Source organism: Meles meles, chromosome X (genome assembly GCF_922984935.1).
Source record: "Meles meles chromosome X, mMelMel3.1 paternal haplotype, whole genome shotgun sequence".
Taxonomy (NCBI): domain Eukaryota; kingdom Metazoa; phylum Chordata; class Mammalia; order Carnivora; family Mustelidae; genus Meles; species Meles meles.
In genome coordinates this window covers 34,541,148-34,565,694 of record NC_060087.1, presented here as the reverse complement: position 1 = coordinate 34,565,694, position 24,547 = coordinate 34,541,148, and the positions used below count along the sequence as shown (strand labels likewise).

At 41.4% G+C, this 24,547-nt stretch overlaps 1 protein-coding gene across 1 annotated transcript in view; it reads right to left on the bottom strand.

Annotated features, from left to right (window-relative positions):
- TSPAN7 (tetraspanin 7) overlaps window positions 1–23,712 on the bottom strand; it is a 125,524-nt gene extending 101,812 nt beyond the window's left edge. Inside the window, exon 1 of the mRNA XM_045996430.1 lies at window positions 23,586–23,712. Within this exon, the coding sequence (XP_045852386.1) occupies window positions 23,586–23,666 (81 nt within the window). The 5' untranslated portion in view covers window positions 23,667–23,712. The remainder of the gene's footprint in view (window positions 1–23,585) is intronic.
- Between the last annotated feature and the right edge of the window lie 835 nt (window positions 23,713–24,547).

The following is a 24,547-nucleotide window of genomic DNA, read 5'->3' as shown; positions in this document are numbered from 1 at the left end:
ATGTGAATCACATTAACTGGAAAAAGCAGAACTGCATATTTAGGATGATTACAATTGCACAGATGTGAAGATACAGTGACAAAGCCCACAGGCTAATTGGAAGTGATGTGCGACAGGGGCTTTTCCTGGTGGCGTGCTCAGGTTCATAACTTCAGAACTATTTGATTGCTGTCACACGATGGATTAAGTTTAGAGCTGGCGGTGTCAAAAAATCAATATGCAAAAACAAGTCCAATTGACAATGAGTTTAGAATAGCAACAGGTCCGTGAATTGATGTTCGATAGGCATCTTCTACAGGCAAACACACGGGGCAGATATGAGAGACTTAAGGTTGTGTACACAAGTCTACACATTGGCGGATGGCACAATGGATATTCATCAGCCATGGAAAATGTTGGGTTGACAATTATATTTCACGGCAAAAAAGTTTTTATTGTCATGGTAAAGCAGGATACTGTTGTCTTCTTGCCATTCATTGTGGGTATAAATGACTGGTCAGATTATTGCTTGAAAGTAAGTTCAAGGGAGGAAGCAAGTTCACTGCAGCTGACCAACTTTGACTTGGCAATTGTCCCAACGACCTTAACTTGTGGATTAGATAACTGTATTTAAGCGAGTGTCAGCTCCATAGGAAAATGCCTGATGATTCCCCACTGCTCTCAGCTTTGTTTCTTTATTTTATTTTATTTTTTTTTAAAGATTTTATTTATTTATTTGACAGAGAGAGAGATTACAAGTAGGCAGAGAGGCAGACAGAGAGAGAGGAGGAAGCAGGCTCCCTGCGGAGCAGAGAGCCCGATGCGGGGCTCGATCCCAGGACCCTGAGATCATGACCTGAGCCGAAGGCAGCGGCTTAATCCACTGAGCCACCCAGGCGCCCCAGCTTTGTTTCTTTAAAGCAAAGAAAAAAAAACTGCATCTCCAGCAGCTTTTCACGACTTGGCTTCTGTCTTGTTCAAAGTGGTTGGAAGCTTGCAGCCATAAGAGACCAACTCACATCCTTACCATATTTCACAGCAGTGAGACAAATAATACCCATGCAGTTTGGGACAGATATTTAGTATTGTAGGCATATGTTTGTTTGTTTGTTTGAGAGTAGCAAGACTATCACCATGAAAGTTTTCAGAATCTCTTATGTCTTGCCCACCGGGGCCATAAACTGAAGAGGGACAAAGACATTTAGAGACTCAGACCTTGGGAAGTGAATGAGCAGCTGCCCAACTGTTCAGGAAGAGCTCTGTGCCTGACATTAGGATCCCTTAGATGGTCTTGGGCTTCCACCACTTACCCGTGGACCAGCAGAATGCCCACTTGAGAAAATGGGAGTTTTGAGCTGAGAGGACAGGAAAACATGAGAAAAGATGGCCCTGGCCTCAGTTTTCTACAAAAGAACCATAGGTGGTGATGACTCCCACTGAAATTGTAAACATTGACCTTCCTGGAAAACCAAGGCTGCTTCTTGGTGCATGAAGCCATGGCTAGCTTATGGGAGCCAAGGCTGGCATTGATGAGCACTTGTGCCTCAGAGCATTGTGGACACTCCGAGCACCCTCTAACCCATCTTCAAAGGTCCACCCCAGAGAATGGGGCCCCGCTGCTTGAGCACCAGGCCCAGTGCTGGTGGAGAGGTCCAAACTGAAGCCTCACTTAAACATGACCTTGGGCCAAACTCTGGACCCAAGCTGCATCTTCTCAAAATGAGGAACAGTAATTACTACCTCAACAGGTTGTTATGGGAATTCAATAAGATAACGCACATGAAGTGTTTAATACTATCCTTGTCCGGGTGCCTATGTGGCTCAATTGGCTAAGCATCTGCCTTCGGCTCAGGTCATGATCCCAGGGTCCTGGGATCGAGCCCCACATCGGGCTCCCAGCTCAACAGGAAACCTGCTTCTGCTTCTCCTTCTCCCTCTGCCTGCCCCTGCCCCCTGCTCTGCTCTCTTCCTCTCTCACTCCCTCTCAACTAAATAAAAATAATAAAAATATTTTTAAAAATTACTATCCTTGTCCTTCAGTAAAGGCTCAGTAATTAAGTAGCAGCTCTAAATCATAACAACATCACCATGACCTAACAGAGTTAACTGAGTACAGAGAGGACCCCCTTGCTGCTGACAGTACCATTTGTAACTCTCCCTTTGCTCCATATGCATCACTCTACACTTTTCCCTCTTCAGCAAGAAAAAGCCATGAAAAAGCATTTAAATCAACAATAAAAATATCTTCTCTATCTCAAACTACTAAATAACATACCTATTGCCCAACAGGGCCATTGTCTGCTTTGGATTTTTTTTTTTTTTGCTAAGTATGGAAAACAGGACCAAAAAATATAAAAAGCTTAATTGTTTCATGACCAACACACTACACTGGAAACGTTCTCACTCATCCAGTAAGGAGATATGTGTATGTGTATACACACACACGCACACACCAATGTTCATCAAAGCATCACTTCTTAGAAAGAAACAGTTACAAAGTGCCCTCATTGGGCAAGAAAACAGATAAATAATGATAAATCCACACAAAGAATGAACCAGATCAGAGGTCAGCAAACTTTCTGTAAATAGTAAATATTTACTATTTTCCATAAAATATTTTCCATAGACAGTAAATATTATGAGCTTTCTGGGCCATCCAGTCTCTGGTGCAACTACTCAACTCTGCTGTTTTGGTGTGAAAATAGCCCTAGTTTAGGCACAAAAAGTGGTGGCAGGCTAGATTAGGCCCATGGACCATACTTTGTCAGCCTCTAAACTTGAGCTGCATTTATCAGTGTGGAAACATGTCAAACAATGATGAGGGGAAAAAATGCAAATTTCAAAACAAGATCCGTAGTGTGGCTCATTTTTATTTATTTATTTGACAGCGAGAGACAGGAGATCACAAGTAGGCAGAGAGGCAGGCAGAGAGAGAGAGAGGGAAGCAGGCTCCCCGCCGAGCAGAGAGCCCGATGTGGGACTCGATCCCAGGACCCCGAGATCATGACCCGAGCCGAAGGCAGCGGCTTAACCCACTGAGCCACCCAGGCGCCCTCATTTATACAAAATTTAAAAATCTGAAAGTGATACTTTATAATCATTAGAGATAAGCATGTATTAGTAAATGTATAAAATTTATATGTACTCAACTTGTAAACTCTCAATTTATGGCAGAGCAATGTAGAGAAATCAATGGTAATTTTCCCATTTTTATTTAAAAATTAAATATCCAAAGCAAATAAGGCATAATACCAATATCTGATAAACCTGGGTGTCAGATACTAAGATAATTATCATATTATGCCCTGTCTTAATATTATATTTGACGGGCACCTGGGTGGCTCAGTGCATTAAGCCTCTGACTTCAGGTCAGGTCATGATCTCAGGGTCCTGGGATGGAGCCTCGCATCGGGCTTTCTGCTCAGCGGGGAGCCTGCTTCCCCTCTCTCTCTGCCTGCCTCTCTACTTGTGATCTCTGTCTCTGTCAAATAAATAAATAAAATATTTAAATATACATACATATTATATTTAAAATACATTGTGAAAATTTTTTATTGTTTAATAGGAGCAGGCATTTTCTTTATTTTGAAGAGACAAGACTTAAAAATCAAGTTAAATGTGTTTTTTGCTCTGAATTAATATAATCCAGCGGCTAAAATGGACTGGGTCGAAAACCTGCTGTGTTATAAATGACCTGATGATGTAAAAATAGGTACTCTATCCTTGAGAAACAAAGGAAAACCATACTATAAAATGATCCAGAAAATTTTGTATATATGTGTGTATGTGTGTGTGTGTATACATATACATATATATATAAATGTATATATATATATATATATTATTTTAATTAAACTTTACACCACACGTGGGGCTTGAACTCACAACCCTAAGATCAAGAGTTGTATGCTCTATTGACGGAGCCAGGCTGGTGCCCCCAAATTTTTGTTTTTAAAACAGCATTTGGGGCATCTGGGTGGCTCAGTGAGTTAAGCCTTGGGCTCAGGTCATGGTCTCAGGTTCCTGGGATCCAGCCCCGCATCAGGCTCTCTGCTCAGCAGGGAGTCTGCTTCCCTCTCTCTCTACCGGCCTCTCTGCCTACTTGTGATCTCTGTCTGTCAAATAAATAAATAAAATCTTAAAAAAAATAAAACAGCATTTACTGCTTTCTTCATTGCCATTGTAACACATGCTATATGTGAGGGCAGGAAAGAAGCCTCAGAAAATAAAGAAATGCATAGAGAAAAAAAGTAACCCATGACTTATCTTCGCACCCAATCGTAACGAATACCATTCTGATATGGGTCCCTCTCCAGGATTCGTAACATGCATTTTCTTCCTCACAAAAATGGTACACCAGGTATATAGATTGTTTTGTAAAAGCTTATTTGAACAGCTTTTCAGTAGAATATTTCTTGATTTATGCACCTTTCTTTTCCTGGATTTATCTCAAAGGAATGGATTTATCTCAAAAGAATTCACACGTTAGATAGAGTTGGCTCCTGACATCTTGGTTTAAAGACTTTGATCTGAGTTTCCAACGATGTAGAGAAGAGCATTTCACCTCCATGTGTCATCTAGACCAAATCCAAGGCCCCTAAAGCACTCACTGAGCCACCGTTCAGAGCTGCCTGTTCTAAGACATGTACAAAAGCCGTAAGGCTAGCTACCTCTGCAGACCAGGACGATCTTATGAGAAATACAACATACAAAGCAGTGACTTGTTTGTTCTCAAAACATCTCTGAAGGATCTAAACAATGGCCAGCTTCACGTCACAAATAGAGCAGCTGCTGTTACGGAGATTAATAAGTAACTTGCTCCAATAACTTGCTTCTACCCTACAGCAGAACCTTCATCCCTTAAGCGAGGTTTACTGAAACTCGGTCTTCCATTAGTGCTGAGTGCTGGCCGAACACTCGGTTCCACCTGTTACATCTACTACCAGCATGCAACTCAGCACTGACCATATATAGAACTCGGGGCTTACCGTGCAGTTGAAAAGAATCCTATTTATGATCTCATGCTTCCTACAGGAAGAAATGGGCTTTCCTTAATTTTGCATCTCCACACCAACCTCCTCTTTTAATTCTGAACCTGCCTGTTGAACTACTTTAAACATGCGCCAAATCACCCTTCTTGATAGCCAAGGAGCTTTACTGTTAGGAGAAAGGAGAGAATAAGGAGTGTAGGAATGACACCTGCTCGGCCATACCTCACCACAACCATGAAAAGCCATTCTTCCAGGCTATGGGGAAAAGTGGGGGCTGCTACTGAGCTACTCAGGTGGGAGCCTGCAGAGTCTAGTGGCCGGGAGTCCACTGGGCCCACACAGTGAAGTTCTTCCTTTCTCTGCTGCTCGTTCCTGTGTCTCTTTCTCCTTCTGTCCCTACACCAGCTGTGTCTCTTGTATCTTGAGTTCCAGTACCTCTGAAAGAAGGCTCCATCCATATCTCAGAAGCCAGGTCATCTTAAGTTCCACTGACCAGCCAACAAGCAAATAGTCAAGGGTCAGGACTGTTCTCCTGCTCAACTCACTGTGTTCATGGTGGGCAGTGGGAAGGGCTAGGAAGTACAGAGATGGCCAAATGTAAAGAAGTGCACAGGGTCACTTTTGTCAGCAAAGAACACAAGCGAGCACGCTTCTAAGAGCTGGCCTAGCTCTTAAATCTGTGGGCATTTCCAACTGAACACGTGCAAAATGGAGCCCATCCTATTAATCTCAAACCAACTTCTAAGGTCTGCATTTTTACAAGGGCATCACCATCATCCAGGTTCTTCAAGCACATAACCCTGGGGTTCTCCCTCATTCACAAATACCCTTGCCACATCATAAAGTGTCTGTCTACTATCCTCTATTCTTCATTCTCATTGTCACCCTAGAGAAGACCCGATGCTTTCCTGGTTCACCAAGTTTCACCACTTCTTGCCTTTCTTATTCCAACCCAACCAACTTACTGTTTCTAGACTAGACCTGTAAACAGCTTCCAGAGCTACCACTCCGTGCTTGAAAGTATGGTCTAGTCTTCCTACCCCTCCCGAGCAAAATTATGTCCAAAGCCCTAACCCATGCAGTCAACCCACCAGAAGGCCTAGGTCTGCTTACCTAGATGCACCACGTTTGATCCCTAATTATAGCTGGACTCACTCTGCCCCAAACACAGAAACCATTCTGCTTTCTATAGATCTGTACTTATGTCACTTCCTCCATCTGAGAGCCTTTATGATCCTCCCAGGGTACTACTTGTCAAAATTCCATCATTCTTCAAGGTGGATTCTGTTCCTTTGACTTTCCCAAATTCCCTAGCTAGATGAGCTCTCTCCCTTGGCTCCGCAGCACTTCATTCAAACTTCTAGTACTTCTCGTTCAGTGCTGTCCAACAGAGATCCATTGGTGAACTGCATACTTAACTTTAAATTCTCTAGTAGCCACAATGAAATTAAAAAGAAACTGGTGAAATTAATTTTAATAATATTTTATTTAACTTAGTATGTCCAAAATGTTAACAATACATAATATAAAAACAGATATTTGTTCATATTAAATACTCAACATCTATGTATTTTATACTAGGTGTCCATTTGGACTATCTACAACTAAAGTGCTCAAGCAGCTGCTTTATTGGATAGTGCATGGCTAGCTCTTTCAAGCCCCAAATTGGGAGGCTTGCTTCACTCCCACTCCTATATGCCCATTTAAACTTTATTTCCTTTAAAATTTTACTTATTTATTTGACAGAGAGAGAGAGTGAGCACAATTAGGGGGAGCAGCAGGGAGAGGGAGAAGCAGGCTCTCCAAGGAGCAGGGAGCCCGATGCGGGGCTCAATCCCAGGACCCTGAGATCATGACCTGAGCCAAAGGCAAAGGCTTAACCAAATGAGCCACCCAGGCACTCCTCCCATTTAAACTTTAATTCTTGAGGCTAAGGATTATTCCTTATACAGGTATCCCCTAGAGCAGGAGTCCGAAAACAATAGCCCATGGGTCAAATTGGGCTGCCAACCTCTTTTTGTAAATACAGCTGCATTTGAAGATAGCTTCGCTTCTTTATTTACATTTGCCTCTGCTGATTTCACATGACATGGCAAAGCTGAGTAGTTGCAAGTGGGACCATAAGGCCCACAAAGCCTAAAATATTTATTATCTGTTTCTTTACAGAAATGGTTTGCTGATCCCTTTCCGAGAGCAGTGATTCCCAAAGTGTCGTCAGTGGGCCAGCGCTGGTCAGCAAACTATTACCAGTCCAAGATAAGAAGAAGCTTGCATCAGAATATAAATAATTTTCTTTTGTAACAGGACTTTCTTTATGAAGAAATAGTATATTAGTTAACAACCTGGCACTATCCCCTTATCTCACCACAACCATTTTAATTGACTTTATTGTACCTTTTGTCATATAATTTAAAAACGTTTATAAGCAAAGACAATCTTTTTTTTAAATTGCTTCTGAGTCCCCAGCTGGGTTAAGGCAGTCTAACTCATGTCGTGCATATTATCTCTATATTTTCTTACAGATATGGCTTTGGTTTTGTATTTATGCATTTACACCAGCTAGAAGTTTTAATATTGTTTACGTAAGGGCTCCAGCTTTACTTTCTTCTGTATATCCATCCTCTCACTGCGATGAATGTTCTTTTTCATATAGTGAACCATATGCACTAGAATTTATTTTTGGATTTGCTATTGTTCCACTAACCTATTTGTCTATTTCTAAGTCAATATGAGATTGAATCAATTAGTGACTTCCTAGCTGTATTAGTTATGTATTACCACAAATACAGAGGTGTCAAACAGCATACAATTATTACCTCATGGTTTCTGCAGTGTCAGGAGCCTGGGCACAGCGTAACTGGGTCTTCTGTTTCAGAGTCTCACAAAGCTTCCAAGGGGTCAGGTGGCTGCAGTTTCATCCAAGGCCTACATGGGGCAGGATCTGCTTCCAAGATCACTTGATCGTTGGTGTCATTCTGTTGCTTGCAGGCTGTCAAACTGGGGGCCTCAGTTTCTTGCAGCCAGAGCTGCCCTGTGTCCCTTGCCATGTGGCCCTCTCCATGGGGCAGATCACAGTATGGAAGCTCACTTCTTCGAAGCCAGCCAGGGAAGGAGTCTCTCAGGAAGGCAGACATTACGGTCGTATCTGATGTAATCGTGAACATGTATTCACATGCGTCTGAACATCTTTGTTGTACTCAATTAGAAGCAAGTCCTGGGTCCTGCTCAGACCCAAGTGGATGAGGTTTCACAAGAGCATGAATACCAGGAAGTGGGGGTCGGGCAGCCATCGCATGGTCTGTTGCCACAAGAGCACATTCTGATAACTGGTGGGGCACGTACTTCCTTTCCCCCCCAATTTCTCTGGATTTTTCAGGCATTTGTTCTTCTATAAAAAAACATTATTTTATCAAGTATCACCCCTACCCCTCAAAAAAACGTCCTGTTGGGATTCTATTTGGAATGGCACTAAACACATTTTTAGAAAATCTGGTATTTTTATGATATAAAATCTCCCCCACTCAAGTACACAGTGTCCTTTAATCTGCTTAGATCTTATTTTATGACCTTCAATAAAACTTTCGTTTTCTTCATATAAGAGGCTTACCTTTCTTGTTAGCATTATTCTAAAATAGTTATGGTATCTGTTGCTACTAAGAATGGAATTTTCCCTTTCTCTCCTTTTCTAAGACTTGTGCTAAAATAATGAAAAGCAAGTAATTTTTGTATTTTTATCTTGTATCCAATTGGCCATTTTACCAAATTCTCTTAGTACTTTTTTTTTTAATTTATTTTTATTTGTTTATTTACAGCATAACAGTGTTCATTGTTTTGGCATCACACCCAGTGCTCCATGCAGTACGTGCCCTCCTCATTACCCACCACCTGGTCCCTCAACCTCCCAACCCCCCCACCCCCCCGCCGCCCCTTCATAACCCTCTAGTTGTTTTTCAGAGTCCATAGTCTCTCATGGTTCATCTCCCCTTCCAGTTTCCCTCAACTCCCTCTCCTCTCCATCTCCCCATGTCCTCCATGTTATTTGTTATGCTCCACAAATAAGTGAGACCATATGATACTTGACTCTCTCTGCTTGACTTATTTCGCTCAGCATAATTTCTTCCAGTCCCGTCCATGTTGCTACAAAAGTTGGGTATTCGTCCTTTCTGATGGAGGCATAATACTCCATTGTGTATATGGACCACATCTTCCTTATCCATTCATCCGTTGAAGGGCATCTTGGCTCTTTCCACAGTTTGGCGACCGTAGCCATTGCTGCAATAAACATTGGGGTACAAATGGCCCTTCTTTTCACTACATCTGTATCTTTGGGGTAAATACCCAGCAGTGCAATTGCAGGGTCATAGGGAAGCTCTATTTTCAATTTCTTCAGGAATCTCCACACTGTTCTCCAAAGTGGCTGCACTAACTTGCATTCCCACCAACAGTGTAAGAGGGTTCCTCTTTCTCCACATCCTCTCCAACACACGTTGTTTCCTGTCTTGCTAATTTTGGCCATTCTAACTGGTGTCAGGTGGTATCTCAATGTGGTTTTAATTTGAATCTCCCTGATGGCTAGTGATGATGAACATTTTTTCATGTGTCTGATAGCCATTTGTATGTCTTCGTTGGAGAAGTGTCTGTTCATATCTTCTCTGCCATTATGCTTCATAAAATCTATCTATGAAAGACCCACAGCAAATATCATCCTCAATGGGAAAAAGCTTGCAGCCTTCCCATTGAGATCAGGAACACGACAAGGATGCCCACTCTCACCACTCTTGTTCAACATAGTATTAGAAGTTCTAGCAACAGCAATCAGACAACAAAGAGAAATAAAAGGTATCCAAATTGGCAAGGAAGAAGTCAAACTCTCTCTCTTCGCAGATGACATGATTCTTTATATGGAAAACCCCAAAGACTCCACCCCCAAACTACTAGAACTCATACAGCAATTCAGTAACGTGGCAGGATACAAAGTCAATGTACAGAAATCAGTGGCTTTTTTATACACCAACAATGAAAATACAGAAAGGGAAATTAGAGAATCGATTCCATTTACTATAGCACCAAGAACCATAAGATACCTGGGCATAAACCTAACCAAAGAAGTAAAGGACCTATACTCGAAGAACTACAGAACACTCATGAAAGAAATTGAAGAAGACACAAAAACATGGAAGACTGTTCCATGCTCTTGGATTGGAAGAATAAACATTGTTAAAATGTCTATACTGCCTAGAGCAATCTATACTTTTAATGCCATTCCGATCAAAATTCCACCGATATTTTTCAAAGAGCTGGAGCAAATAATCCTAAAATTTGTATGGAGCCAGAAGAGACCCCGAATTGCTAAGGAAATGTTGAAAAACAAAAACAAAACTGGCGGCATCACGTTACCCGATTTCAAGCTTTACTACAAAGCTGTGATCACCAAGACAGCGTGGTACTGGCATAAAAACAGACACATAGACCAGTGGAACAGAGTGGAGAGCCCAGATATGGACCCTCAACTCTATGGTCAAATAATCTTCGACAAAACAGGAAAAAATATTCAATGGAAAAAAGACAGTCTCTTCAATAAATGGTGCTGGGAAAACTGGACAGCGATATGTAGAAGAATGAAACTCGACCATTCTCTTACACCGTACACAAAGATAAACTCGAAATGGATAAAAGACCTCAACGTGAGACAGGAATCTATCAGAATCCTAGAGGAGAACATAGGCAGTAACCTCTTCGATATCAGCCACAGCAACTTTTTTCAAGATATGTCTCCAAAGGCCAAGGAAACAAAAGCAAAAATGAACTTTTGGGACCTCCTCAAGATCAAAAGCTTCTGCACAGCAAAGGAAACAGTCAACAAAACAAAGAGGCAACCCACGGAATGGGAGAAGATATTTGCAAATGACAGTACAGACAAAAGGTTGATATCCAGGATCTATAAAGAACTTCTCAAATTCAACACACACAAAACAGATAATCATATCAAAAAATGGGCAGAAGATATGAACAGACACTTCTCCAATGAAGACATACAAATGGCTATTAGTACGTTTTTTTTTGTTTGGTTTTTGTTTTGCTTTTTGTTTTTTACCTAAAATCTTTTGGGTTTCTTAGTATACAATAATTGTATCCATGAAAAGATCCAACATAAAGGGTTTTTTTTCTTTTATTGCATTGGCTAGATAAACCAAAATCATAAATAACCATGGTAAAAAAGAATCCTTGTCTAGACCCCAAATGACTCAAATGTTTTTAATATTTTATTATTTTTAAAACAAATATTTACTGTTGGTTTTAACATTTGTTGAGTGGAAATCATCTCTTCTAATAAAAGAATAACGGTAGATACTCTACCCTCAAGGAAATGGTGCATAACTCCCCACTCCACAAGTGTGAGCTAGGCATAGTGACTTTCTTCCAAAGAGTACAGTACGGGAAGGCGGAAAGAGACTAACTTTATTATCTCAGCCAGATAATCAAGGTCAACATCAACAGCAATAAGTCATCTTGATAGTCTGTACCCTTCATATGATGTCATGAAAATGGCACTTAACCTGTGTGGTCTTCTTTCCCAAAACACATAACCCTAGTAACCATGAGAAAAACAATAGACAAATCCCAATAGAGGGCCACTGTACAAAGTATATGACCCCTATCCTTCAAAACTGTCAGTCATCAAAAACAAGGAAAGTCTGAGAAACTGTCACAGCCAAAAGAAGCCTAAATGTAATACTACTAAATGTAATATAGTAGCCTAAATTGGATATTAGGTTAAAACTCAGACAAACCTGAATAAAGTGTGGACTTTAGTTCATCATGTATCAATCCTGTTTCACTAACTGTAACAAATGTATGATACTAATATAAGATGTTAATAATGGGAAAAACTGGTTACATGGTATATGGAAACTATGCACCATCTCCACAATTTTTCTGTAAATTTAAAACTTTTCTAAAATTAAAAGTTTGTTGAAATATAATAAGGCAAGTCATCAATACTTCATTTAATTTTAAGTGACAGATTTATATTTATTTTTATCCTACTTAAGAATACTCTTATTTCAATGACAAAGCTAAACTCAGTGACCAAACTCATTATATCTTTGGTTCTTATTCAAACCCGTTTGCAATCCCAGCTCTCTTTCATAGCAAACTATAAAATCCAAAATGTTAATCCTTGATTTTCAGGATAGAAAGTATTGTGGTCAATTTACTCATTTAACAAATAGACATAGTACCTCCCATGTGCAAGATATTAAGAAAAAAAGCAACACTCTACACCATAAGGAATAATGTTGCCAAAACATGTGTGTGTCACACTTTACAAAGCACTTGAATGTCATTTAACTTTCAAACACCTGCCTAAGCGGGTAAGCATGGATCTCAATTCTGGAGAGGGAACAGAGGTTCAGAGACACTTAGGTGACTTGCCAAAGGTCACACAGCAAATAGTCCAAATCAAGACTTCACACAGGACTGATTTTGGATCCCCTACAAGAGAGGGCAATAGTTAATAGAATACCAAGTGACTGATACAGTTTAAAATGTGAAACAGAAATCAAGTAAAGCGAGAAATCCTCGAAAGTTTCATCAGAAATAGAAAATGAACAGAAGAAGCGATGAGGATTTACCACCCAGATCCGCATTATTGAGCTTTAGGTTCCTTTTCAGTGCAATGCGGTCTACCTTTGGGAAGTCCTGGAATAATCCCCAGAAATCAGAAATTCTCAAATAATTGTTGTGGAATGATTAGAACAATTAACTGACCCAGGAATTCTGTACATCACCACTATGAGGTTTGGAGAATGGGAACTGAAGTGCAGAAGGAACTTCATTTCATGGAGAAGCAAGAATTGGTAGTCTCAGGCAAGAATAAAAGTCTCTATATTTCTAGGGAAAGGAAAATTGATTGTTCAATAGGCATGGTAACTAGTAACCACCAGCACGCACTTTCAAACCTATTTGATCAATGGCAATTCACCTTAGTCTAATTGTCAATGACAACTCAACTTGCTTCGGGGAACATACTTCAAAAAGCCAATTACAGTGACAGTCTCACAAATCCAAGGTCAACCAAGCAGCAGCAGATGCACTGCAGTGAACACACTTTTCAGAGTCAATCAACAACAGTCTCACCCAAATGATTCTAAGTCCAAGGTCAACCACTCATGCCTCTGTAACCAAAGCAACCCCCAAACATGACCAACTTCCGAAAAAGATCAGAAATCTACTTTACTCATAAACTTCTCTATTTTGCTTTTTGTTTTATATATCAGATCACAGTTGAATCTTTTGATAGAGAGCAAACCATGACTCTTCTTAACTTCTTCTAAGTGCAACCGTGAGCAGAAATAGATTCACCCTGGAGAAAAACTACGCCAAACTCAGTTCAGTTGGAGACACTTACAAGAGACCAGTTCAGTGGGTAAGAAAAACACCAGATGGGCTACATCTTGCTTGTGCAATCTTCTCAAACTAGCTTTATGGTACCACAGATCACATCACAGGAAAGCATTCATATGGTAAGAATTTATTTAAAACAAACTGCAACTCAGACCACAGAATCACAGCCCAGGAATCAGAATCACCTTGCAAATGGTTTTAAAAAAAAATACATACCCAGGCTGTTCTCTAGATCAATTAAAATCAAAACTTCAGGGCGCCTGGGTGGCTCAGTGGTTTAGGCCGCTGCCTTCGGCTCGGGTCATGATCTCAGGGTCCTGGGATCGAGTCCCACATCGGGCTCTCTGCTCGGCAGGGAGCCTGCTTCCCTCTCACTCTCTCTGACTGCCTCTCTACCTACTTATGATCTCTCTCTCTGTCAAATAAATAAATAAAATCTAAAAAAAAAAAATCAAAACTTCAGGAGATAGGGCCACACATCTTTTAAAAGTCCCTTAGTGATTCTGATGAGTATGCCTATAGTTAGAAATGACTAGCAAGGTCTCCCATGAGTGACAAGGACACTTTGATTTACTAAGAGACATTGGAAACCTAGCTTCAGATTTGGAGCAAAGCAGAACAAATCAATAAGCCAACACTAGATACTCAGCAGCTAGATATCTATTCCCTAGCAATCTCCAGACCCAGGAGACTCAAGGTGAACCAGGCCTACTATGATACATTGAGTTCTCTTGGAATCAGTGGTTCTCAGTCTTGCTTAAATAGCTGAAACCCCTGAGAGATCATTTAAAAGATAGAAATGCTGGTGGGGCACCTGGGTGGCTCAGTGGGTTAAGCCGCTGCCTTCGGCTCAGGTCATGATCTCAGGGTCCTGGGATCGAGCCCCACATCAGGCTCTCTGCTCAGAAGAGAGCCTGCTTCCTCCTCTCTCTCTCTCTGCCTGCCTCTCTGCCTACTTGTGATCTCTGTCAAATAAATAAACAAAAATCTTTAAAAAAAAAAAAGATAGAAATGCTGGTACCCAACTCCAGACCAACTGATTCAGAATCTCTTAGAGTGGAGCCTAAGCATGTATTTTAGGTCTCCTTAGGCAATCCTGCCGGGCACACAGGGCTGAGAATCAATAGACTGCTCAATTAGTACCTGTACCTGACCCACTCCATCTTCCAGTAAAAGGCACCTGGAGTTTCTCCTAAAAGAGATGATGAAAACACCCACTATGTCCTACAGAAAGCACTAAGGAAAATCTTCCACTATAGAACTGTGATTCTCGATTCTACCACCAAACCATATAACCTGCTTTTATGTTCAACTGATCAAATAATGAAAAGGGAAAACAAAGAAAAACCCTCTATCTTTCCCCCTTATGTCTTTTTCTTGATTAATATTGGGGCTCTATATAAAAGAGGCCAAAAATGTTGAGCCAAGAATGAAAAGCCTTCTGTTGTGGTAAGAGGGAATAACGGCCAAAAAGGGAAATTTTAAAAAAATATTTATTTTAGAGGTGCGGAGAGCATCTTAAGCTGACTCCATGCTGAGCAAGGAGCCTGAGTTGGGGCTCAATCTCAACCCCAAGATCACCACCTGAGCCAAAATCAAGAGTCAAACACTTAAGCGTCTGTGTCACCCAAGCACCCCCATCCCCAAAAAGAAATTTAAGAGCAGTAATCCAACGATCTGCTTGCCATGAGGAGAGAACCCAAATCAGAGGCTGCTGTAGTGGGAACAAGGAAGGAAAAGACATATGAATAAATTTAAAATGTGCTTCAGATTGGTTTAGCAGTGCATTAGTCACTCATGTCAAGGGTTTAATACATTTGAACAAAGGAATGCAGTCAGAGATGATTTTCAATTCTCAGCCCCTTCTGAGGGGCTTACTTAAAAGAGTATATAATGCTGAATAGTCAATGAATCATAAGTAATGTAGCTCATGGTAGGGTCAAATCAAGAACTCTAGCTATAATTAAAATTGAGGAAAGTATTTCATTCAATTGGACAAAAATTCAGCTAGCTTCCAAGCAACTACTACATACAAAAGACTTAATGTTCCCCAAATGCTATGAAAGGTAGTGCACATATCTTAACTACATATTGCATATGGGAAGTAAAGTTGATTAAGAAAAGACTGTGCAGATTACAATGTACAAGTCCTATAATAAACATGAAGGGTTATCATTGTAGAAACACAAAAAGAGCGGAGCAATAACCCGTTTAACATCCTACTTTGAACTCTGGTGCTTCCACATTAAATTAATACAGCAAGGTCTGAATTAGGTCAGAAGGCACATGGGCCTTCACCTGGTGGGAAGAAATTAGAAGAGCAAAAAAAGCAGCAGCAACCTTCAGAGCTTCATTCTCATTTATCCAACTCTAGTCCCTAAAGGCCATGTGGCCTTAAAGAGGCTGTGACTTAGTTAGACTGTTCCAACCTAGAACACTCCCCTTGACATCCAAAAGCTTTTTAAAAACTGAAAAGCAGACACCAATATCTATTACAACAACCCAGCTATTGCCATTGTAGGTGCTCTAGTCAATCACTCACAAACAACTATGTATTTAATTAGTAGCATGCAATGAAGAGATACAAATATAAAGGACTTCCAGTTAAGGATGATGGATTGAACACATCCATTTACCTTGGCTATCTCCCAAAACTCCACTGAAATGACACTAAAAGGATCTTTAAAACCCACAATAACAGAATGGAAGAGGAGACAAATGCAGTGACGCTTTGGAAGCTGAGAAAAAGCCAGATCTTAAGGCAGCTATGAGAAAACCCAAGAACGAAATATTTGCATACAAGCACTCTCAAAAGGCAGCTTCGTGCACACCTGGAACTGGGGACGAAAAAAGGCTAAAATAAGGAGGAGCTGGTAAAAAAATTATTTTTTTTAGACAAGTAATTAGATCCCCTCCATCTTCTGTCTCTTGCCCTTCCCCATTCCAGCATAGCCTTGGATTTATTTTCTAGGGTAGAACTAAGAAACAAAAGCACAGTGGACATAGATTCTATAACTCAAATAGGAGCTTAACAAAGGTTTACATATTGCACGTGAAGACATCCAAATTCCTAAACGTTTTCATTCAAAGAGAGGGTTAGAAGATGCTTCTGTAGGAAATCTGATCAGGAAATCTGATCAGACCAAGGGAAAAAGCTTAAAAATACTGACCTTGGTTCCAAAACTCAATTGTCAAGCCAAATCACCCAACTTAAATTAAACAAACTCCCACTTCATATACTAGGAGTTTCCAATCAGCTTTTTCATGCTCTACTCTTAAACAAGTACAGAACAAAGACCAAAATTTTATCAGAAATTGGGGGTCTGTAATACTCCAGAAAACAGCGATGTTTGAAGGAAACAATACAGAAAAAGTAAACTTAAAAAAATTATTAATATTGCCAGATGGATTATAAAAAGAGATTACATTTTTGAAACAAGAGGCTAGGAAAATGAATATTCAGATCTCAAGGAGGAGCTCCTAGAAATCAACATATAAAATAAATGACAAACGCAAGACCAGGAAAATCAAGTGCGAGAGATGTCCCGTAAAGTAGAGCCAAAACGATGAAGGGGTAGGGGCGCCTGGCTGGCTCAGTCGGTGGACCACATGATCCTTGATCTTGGGGTTGCGAGTCTGAGCCCCGTGGTGGGTACAGAGATTACTTAAAAGTAAAATCTTAAGTAAAAGACAAAGAGGTAAAAAATAGGAAAGAAAATTAGAGAATCTAAGAGGTGAAATATTGAAAGGGAGAATAGGGAAAATGAAAGGAAAGTAATAAAAAAAAATTTCAAGAAAATTTCCCCAGACTGAAAGACCTCAGTTACCAGATTGAAAGGCTCTACAGGAAAGAAATAAAACTAAACATATAACAAGACATATTCTGATGAAATTTCAGAGCACCAAAAACAAGAAAGAGTTTCCAAAAGCTTTCAGAGAAGGAAAAGCAGAATTTAAGTAGAATTAGAATAAGATTTGATTTCTCAATGGTAACAAGAGCAAGAACACTGGAAGGAGGGGAGGAGACAGCAACATTTTGAGGGTAAATGATTTACAGCTAGAATTCTATACTCAAACTATCAAATTAAGTGCAAGAGCAAAATAAGATTTTCACACCTGCAAGACATCAAAATATTAACCTACCATGCATCCTTTTCCAGAAAGTTACTAGACGATTTGCTCTATCAAAATGAAAGAACAAACCAAGAAAGAGAAAAACAGGATATATAGGAAATTGAGGATCCGACATAAAAGGAGACCGGATTCCCCAGGATGATGGTAAAGGGAGATTAAAATGATGTTGGCTCTTTCAAAGGCCCAGGGAACACTAGTCCAAATTGAAGGTCAGAATGCTCTAGGAGAAAATGTCTCCAATGGGAACAGATAGGATTCATGAAGTGTTTGACTATACGAAATGAAGATACACAGCTCTTGGGGAAAGTGGGAGGATAAATTAGGGGCAAACATGGAAAAGGACATAAGCAAAGGATATAAAACAAAGCAATTTTTAACTCCAGGGAAAACAAAAAGCTGTGCAAGCAGTCATAATATACACACTAAGTGGCTCAGCTGTGAGTAGGCTTACCTAGTGAGTAGGCTTATAGTAATGTAACCACTGGTGCTCTAACCAGAATGATACATGACAATAACCAATGATATAGTGGGGGTCTACCCCAATATGGAAAGGATGTGAGAGAGCTAAATCTTCATCTTCCATAGGGGGAAGACAATATATAACACCTAATACCAAAAAGCTGAGAAGTAGTCGAACGAGGGCATTACTTAAAAATGAAGCAGCACCTAGCAAAAGTTGGTAAACATTCTATTGAGACACCTGGCATATAAAAACCATTTAATGAATGTTTACTGAGTTACCATGATATGTAAAATAGTATAAGCTTTAGTATGTGCCAAGATTCAAACACTTGGTAAATGTTGGGGAATGCTCTTTAAGATATTTTTCTCCTCTGTTTAACCCGAGGAACTAAACTTTCTGGATAACAAAAGAAAAAAGAAAATCATTTTGACTATTATTCTTTTAAATCCTCCCCAAGAAAGGCTGATGATGCTTACTAAATGAAAAAAACAATCACTCATATTTTGCCATAAGAGAATTTGATAGCACTAGTGATGAGCTAATTAGGTCCTTGGATATTCAAAGAAGAAATCAAATCCATTATATGCTGGAATGAAGCAAAGGATATTTCTCTTCACACATTTAGTGGATTTAGATGCAATTAATTCAGAACTCACATGAGTGTCTAAAATGCATTTCAAATTACAAATCAAAACACAATTTACCTAATAAGTGGCATATTTATAAAGTTGCCCTGCTTGTTGTTGAAATAATTATATTTGTTGTGAAGAACGGATATTTTGCTTTGTATTAGGATAAAATGGATTTTTTTAAAATTCAAGTTTAACAAATTAAATTCCAATTCCAGCTTTAGATTTTAGATAACTAAAATGTCTGGCAAAGTAGCTGATCATAAAAATATAGTAACTGAACTACCATTAGGATAAGCAATTCTTTATAAAGTCCTCTATCCCATGTTTGTATACACCAATGTCAGGAACACATATATTAGTCACTGCAAATAGACTGAAAAGAACACTGTTTTTAAAAGCCTCCCGATCAAGGTAAATTGAAATAAATAAATGAGCCCAAGAGTAGTCAATAAAATTTCCTTTATTCATTCATTCATTAAGTAAATACTTCCTGGGTAAACCTATTAAGTGCCAGGCACTGTTTGCAAGTCTTTGAAGCATAGGATAACTTACTCCTAGGTGTGTTTTTTTTTCCTCCTCTTCTATAAATCTGAAAATGAAACACATAAATCAGGGAAAATAAAGGATCCATTTACCTAGCATTCAGGCGATGTCACGTACTGGAAGACAAATCATCTTACCCATTTAGACACTATTATATAAAGAACTACCTACCTTTCATCTTCAATAAAGAATTACAGTACACCACAGAGATTGTTTTTCTTCTCACTTGGGATTGTGTTCAGTATGCTCTGGTATGGTGGTTGCAAACACCAGTAAACACGGTTTTTAAAACACTTAGCTTTGCACAAGACTCTATTTTTCTTCATAGGATTATGTCAAGTCTGATAGCGTAGACGTTGCTGGCACTGTTGACATATGGAGCCAGAAAATCTTTGCTGTGAGGACCTGTCCTTCGCTTAATAGGTCATTTAGCAGCACCTGTGGCCTCTACCCCCAGATGCCAATAGCACTCTATCCCCAGCTGTGACTCAAAAGATCTCCAGACATCGCCAAATGTCAGGAGACGGCTGGGCAATGAGGTCACCTGTTGAGAACCACTGCTTTAGCAGAACACCTGGGAAGGGAAACGTGATTGCAGACAGAAGAGGAGACCAGATAAAACAAAGGTCTATTCGCTAACATTAGGCTTCTGCTTTAGCCAATGCTCAGGTACATCCACCTCTTGATGCTACTGGTCTACCACCATTTTAAGTTCAAATGTCTTCTGGTCCTAAGTTTAAACTGAAGGAAGGGACGAGAGGTAGTCCTATTAAAACGATTCACAAAGAACGCAAAGGAAACAATTCTGTTTAATCTTCCCTCCACCTTCCACTTAAAAGAATACCAAGGTCATCTTTTTTGTTAATTACCTAACCTAATCCCAGAAGTTTTGACAGATATTGGAGTACCTACTATGTGCCAGACATAGTTCTAGGTATTAGAAAAAGATAAATTTCTTAACTGTATTTACTGAATTGATAAATTACTCTAAATAAATAGCATTTTCTTCATGATCTTGGGTTTGGCAACAGATGCCTAGATATGACACTAAAAACATAAGCAACACAAGAAAAATAGGTAAACTGGACTTTGTCAAAATAAACTTTACTTCAAAAGACACCATCAAGAAAGTGAAAAGGCAACACACAGGAGAAAATATTTGCAAATGATATATCCAATAAGAGCCTTGAATCAAGAATATATGAAGGACACTTGCAACTCAATAATAAATAACCCAAATAAAAAATGAGCAAAGGCTATCCATAGACATTTCTGCAAAAAAGATATACAAATGACCAAGAAGCACATAAAAAGATGCTCAACATCATTAATCAACAGGGAAATTCAACTCAAAACCACAATAAGACACCTATGCGGATGATCAGAATCACAGTCATATACTAACAAATGTTGGCGACAATGTTGGAAAATCAAAACCCCCATACATGTCTGGGTTGGGGGAGGTAATAAAAGATGGTGCAGTCACTATGGAAAACACTATGGCAGGTCTTCAAAAAATTAAACATAGAGTTAATATATGCCCCAGCAATTCCCTGCAAACTGAAAATACACGTTCACACAAACACTTGTACACGAACATTTATAGCAGCGTTATTCACAATATCCAAAAGGTAGGAACAACTCCAATGCCCATCAATGGACAAACAGATGAAGGAAATGTGATATAGTGGTACAACAGAGTATTATTTGGCAATAAAAAGGAACATGGAGGGGTCTTGAAAATATTACATTAAGTGGAAGAAACCATTTACAAAAGACCACATACTACATGATTTATATGAAATGCCCAGAAGAGGGAAATCTACAGAGACAGAAAGTAGATTAGTGATTGCTTAGGGAGGGGAGAGTGGGGTATGATAGCTAAATGGTATGGAATTTCCTTTTTAGGTAATGAAAATGTTCTAAAATTGACGAGGGTGACAGTTGCACGTATCTGTGAATATACTAAAAACCACTGAATTGTACATTCTTAAAAGTATGAATTATATGGTATATGAATTGTATTTCAGTGAAGTTGTTAAAAAAAGAAAAAAGCAACCAGCATTTAAAGTACAATAAAGGGGCGCCTGGGGGGCTCAGGTCATGATCCCAGGATCCTGGGATGCAGCCCAGCCTCAGCCTGGGGGGGGGGGGGGGGCTCGGGCTCCCTGCTCAGCAGGAAGCCTGCTTCTCCCTTTCCGAGTCCCCCTGCTTGCGTTCTCTCTCTTGCTGTCTGTCAAATAAATAAATAAAATCTTTTTTTTAAGTACAATGGAAAACAGGACATTTGGACAACACTTTATTAATGAGAATATCTTATTTAAAATACCCTCAAATCTGAAGAGATCTCATTCCTTTGGTTGTGAAATGATTATTGAATGCTAAACTGCTGAAAATGCTCCAGGTCAACATTTTATTTAAGATTATAAAAAGCTTAGAACACAGGCATCAAGAACTTCAGAGGACATAAAATGCCGTGCTTGTTTAAGATGTATTAGGGGACATTAAGTAATTATACGCACCGGGTGAAGGCAGGAGGTAAGCAAGAAGAGCTAAAGAAATGAGATAAAAAGCCTCTATCTGGAAGACTCCCTTCTTCACCAGCCTGCAGTGATGCTATAAGAACAACACTCCATATATACTGTAAATCTTCTTTTTCAGGAAGCTAAAAATAATCACCCATATGATTCACTCCAGTAACAAATAGGAAGTCAAGTAAATACTAAATTGCCACACAGAGATTTAAGGAAATAAGTAAAAAAACTCAACCAGTTCCCAAGAATGGCTACTGGAAAGTTTCGGCAAAAAATGTTCAACCTGTGTCGTTTTCAAACCAAATAAAGTCCGTTTCTGTGTCTGCCTTGGGTGATATATTCAATTAATCTAATCCTATCTCACTGCAGAGCTCTTGGAATATCTGTTCCCCAGAGCCCACAGTCCCCCGACCTGAAGAATCACCAACACCAGTGACAATGAAATGCCAACGGGGGAGGGGGGGTGCGTGCATTAGAAATTTTTTTTCATCGTTAATAAATCTCAGCTCCTGCCTTGGTCATTACAAACAGCTGGTCATCATTTCAAACAGCCTAGTTCACCATCAACCCAAGTCTGGGTTCCTCACACAGTACTGTGCTCGGTTTCCAGCCAAAATTAGGCCTAATTGGGGTGGGGGGGCTGCACAGACAAAAACAACGAAAGGAGAGATTCGCTTTTTCTACAGAGCCTCAGGTTTCAAAATGACTGCCTTGAAAGGTGAAATGACCCAAATTATTGGGGGGTGGGGCTTGATAACAGACATTCTCCTGCAAGGTAGCTGTGGCTTGGTGTGGAAATGGGGAACTTGGGGAGGAGGTTTCTACATGGAAAGAGAAACAACAGGAAACGGTCTTTAGGTATCACCCACCCCTCCGAATGAATCACTGCAGTATCAGCCCTGCACTGATTCCACGAATTGCCAAACAGGATGAGGTAAGGCACAAGCCTTGCCACCCCCCTCCTCCAGCTACCCCCGCGCGCAGAAGGGCGCATCCCTCCGCGAGGTGCACCACGCAGCCCCCCGAGGCCTCAGCTGAGGGGTTGACGTCACCCTTCTGCATTGAGCTTCAAGGACTGGGAGCAGCACTGGTTGGATGGGGAGCAGAGTTGGGGCGCTATTGCTGTCACCAAGTGGCGGGGGTCTTCCCCCAGGACTCTGCGGATTGGGTTCGTGCAATTACAGAAAGACCAGATGAAGAGCGAAGGGGCTGAGAGGACTGGGAAAAGGGTCATAAGACCCACCTCCTGGGTCCCCCGAGAAGCTCAAAGATGCCCCTAGTTTATGTAAGACCCTTTCCCTCCAGTGCGTCTCCGCGCGACGTCAGCTCCCTCTCCCCATCAGTGCGCTTGGGAGGCTCTGGTCGCCCTTGCCCAGCCAGGCAGGCAGGCACAGGGCTCCTGGCACCTCCCTCTCGCAGCCCCGCGGGGTTGGGAATAACCGGGAATCTGGGATCAAACCCCATGCTCCCGCGCCCTTCTCCCAGCCGGGTTAGCTCCTAGAGGCACCGCGAACAGGCTGGTAAGGGAGGTTGGGGAGGGGTGTCCAGAGAGGGAAACAGAAGAATAAACCCGCAACTTTCCCTAGAGGCTGACCCTATCCCGCGAGCTTAAAAAAAGAAATCAGTGCATTCAAACAAATTTGGGAAAGGTCGACATCCTGCAGTCACCGCCACCACGCAGCCCCTTGCAGGCTGCACCGGGTGGGGTCTAGAGTCCGAGAAGCCCCAAGCTTGCACCCCGCTATCCTGCAGCCCCAGCCCAGCCCCCTGAGCCTATCCCCTTAAGGAGGGAACCGAGATGAGATTTTTGGTTTGGGTTTTTTGCCCCCTCTTCCTTTCTCCAAGCATCACTAAAAGGACTGACGGCCGGAGGCCCGGCCACCCGCCCGGCGTGGTCACTCACCCAGAAGACGAAGGAGTAGATGATGAGGAGGGTTTTGAGACAGGTTATCACAGGTTTGGTCTCCATTCTCCTCGATGCCATACTACAGAGCTCCGGCGGCGGCGGCGGCGGCGGGCGGCGGGCGGGCGCGCGGGAGGGGGGAGGAGGCGGGGCGGGGCGGGGCGGGAGCGCGTGCCTCGAGAGGCCCCGTGCGCGCGCAGACGAGGCGGTGCGCGTGCGTGAGCGCGCACTCCGCAGGGCACTGATTTAAGGAGTCGGGCGGGCAGCGACTGCGCATGCTGAGAAGGCCGCCCGCGCCGGCACGCCCGCGCAGGCTCAGACCCCCAGGCCAAGAGCCGGGCTGGGCCGCGGGGAGGGAGTGGAAGAGCCTGGGGCGGGGTCGGAGGTCAGCGCAGCCTCTTCCAGGCGGCCCTTGGCATGTAAGTTTCTGCTTGATTCACAGTAGGGCTTTACATTTGCAGGGCTGTCTGCACCTGGCGACAGGAGCTTTAATTGGTATCCCCGAAAAGCAGTCACGTTTCTGTATTTATGTGCCCCACCAGGCCTTCTCAGATAGAAGTGGCCCAGTAGTCCTGTCCTTGGAACCAGCCGGCCTTGTCTGTGCCAGGAACAGACTGTGACAGGTGGCCGGCGACACAGCTGGAGGGGTGGTCAGGAACCTGGGAGCTCAGACACCCCAAACCCTTGCCATGGGAGGAACGCCATTTTTTAGACGTCCTCACATTTTGCAATGATGCCGAACAACCTGTTTCAGTATGAAAGTACCATTCTTTCTGCAAGTAAAATGTTTAGCAGATAACAGAAAAAATGTTTAGAGTGCCTGAGACCCATTTCTTCCAACCTAACAAGTTCAAACCACCTCACAGCCAGGCCAAAAAATAATGTTCAAAAACATTTCGGAAGTTCCTCAAGAAGCCAGAGAGACACCATATGACCCAGCAATTCTCCTAGATGTACACCCA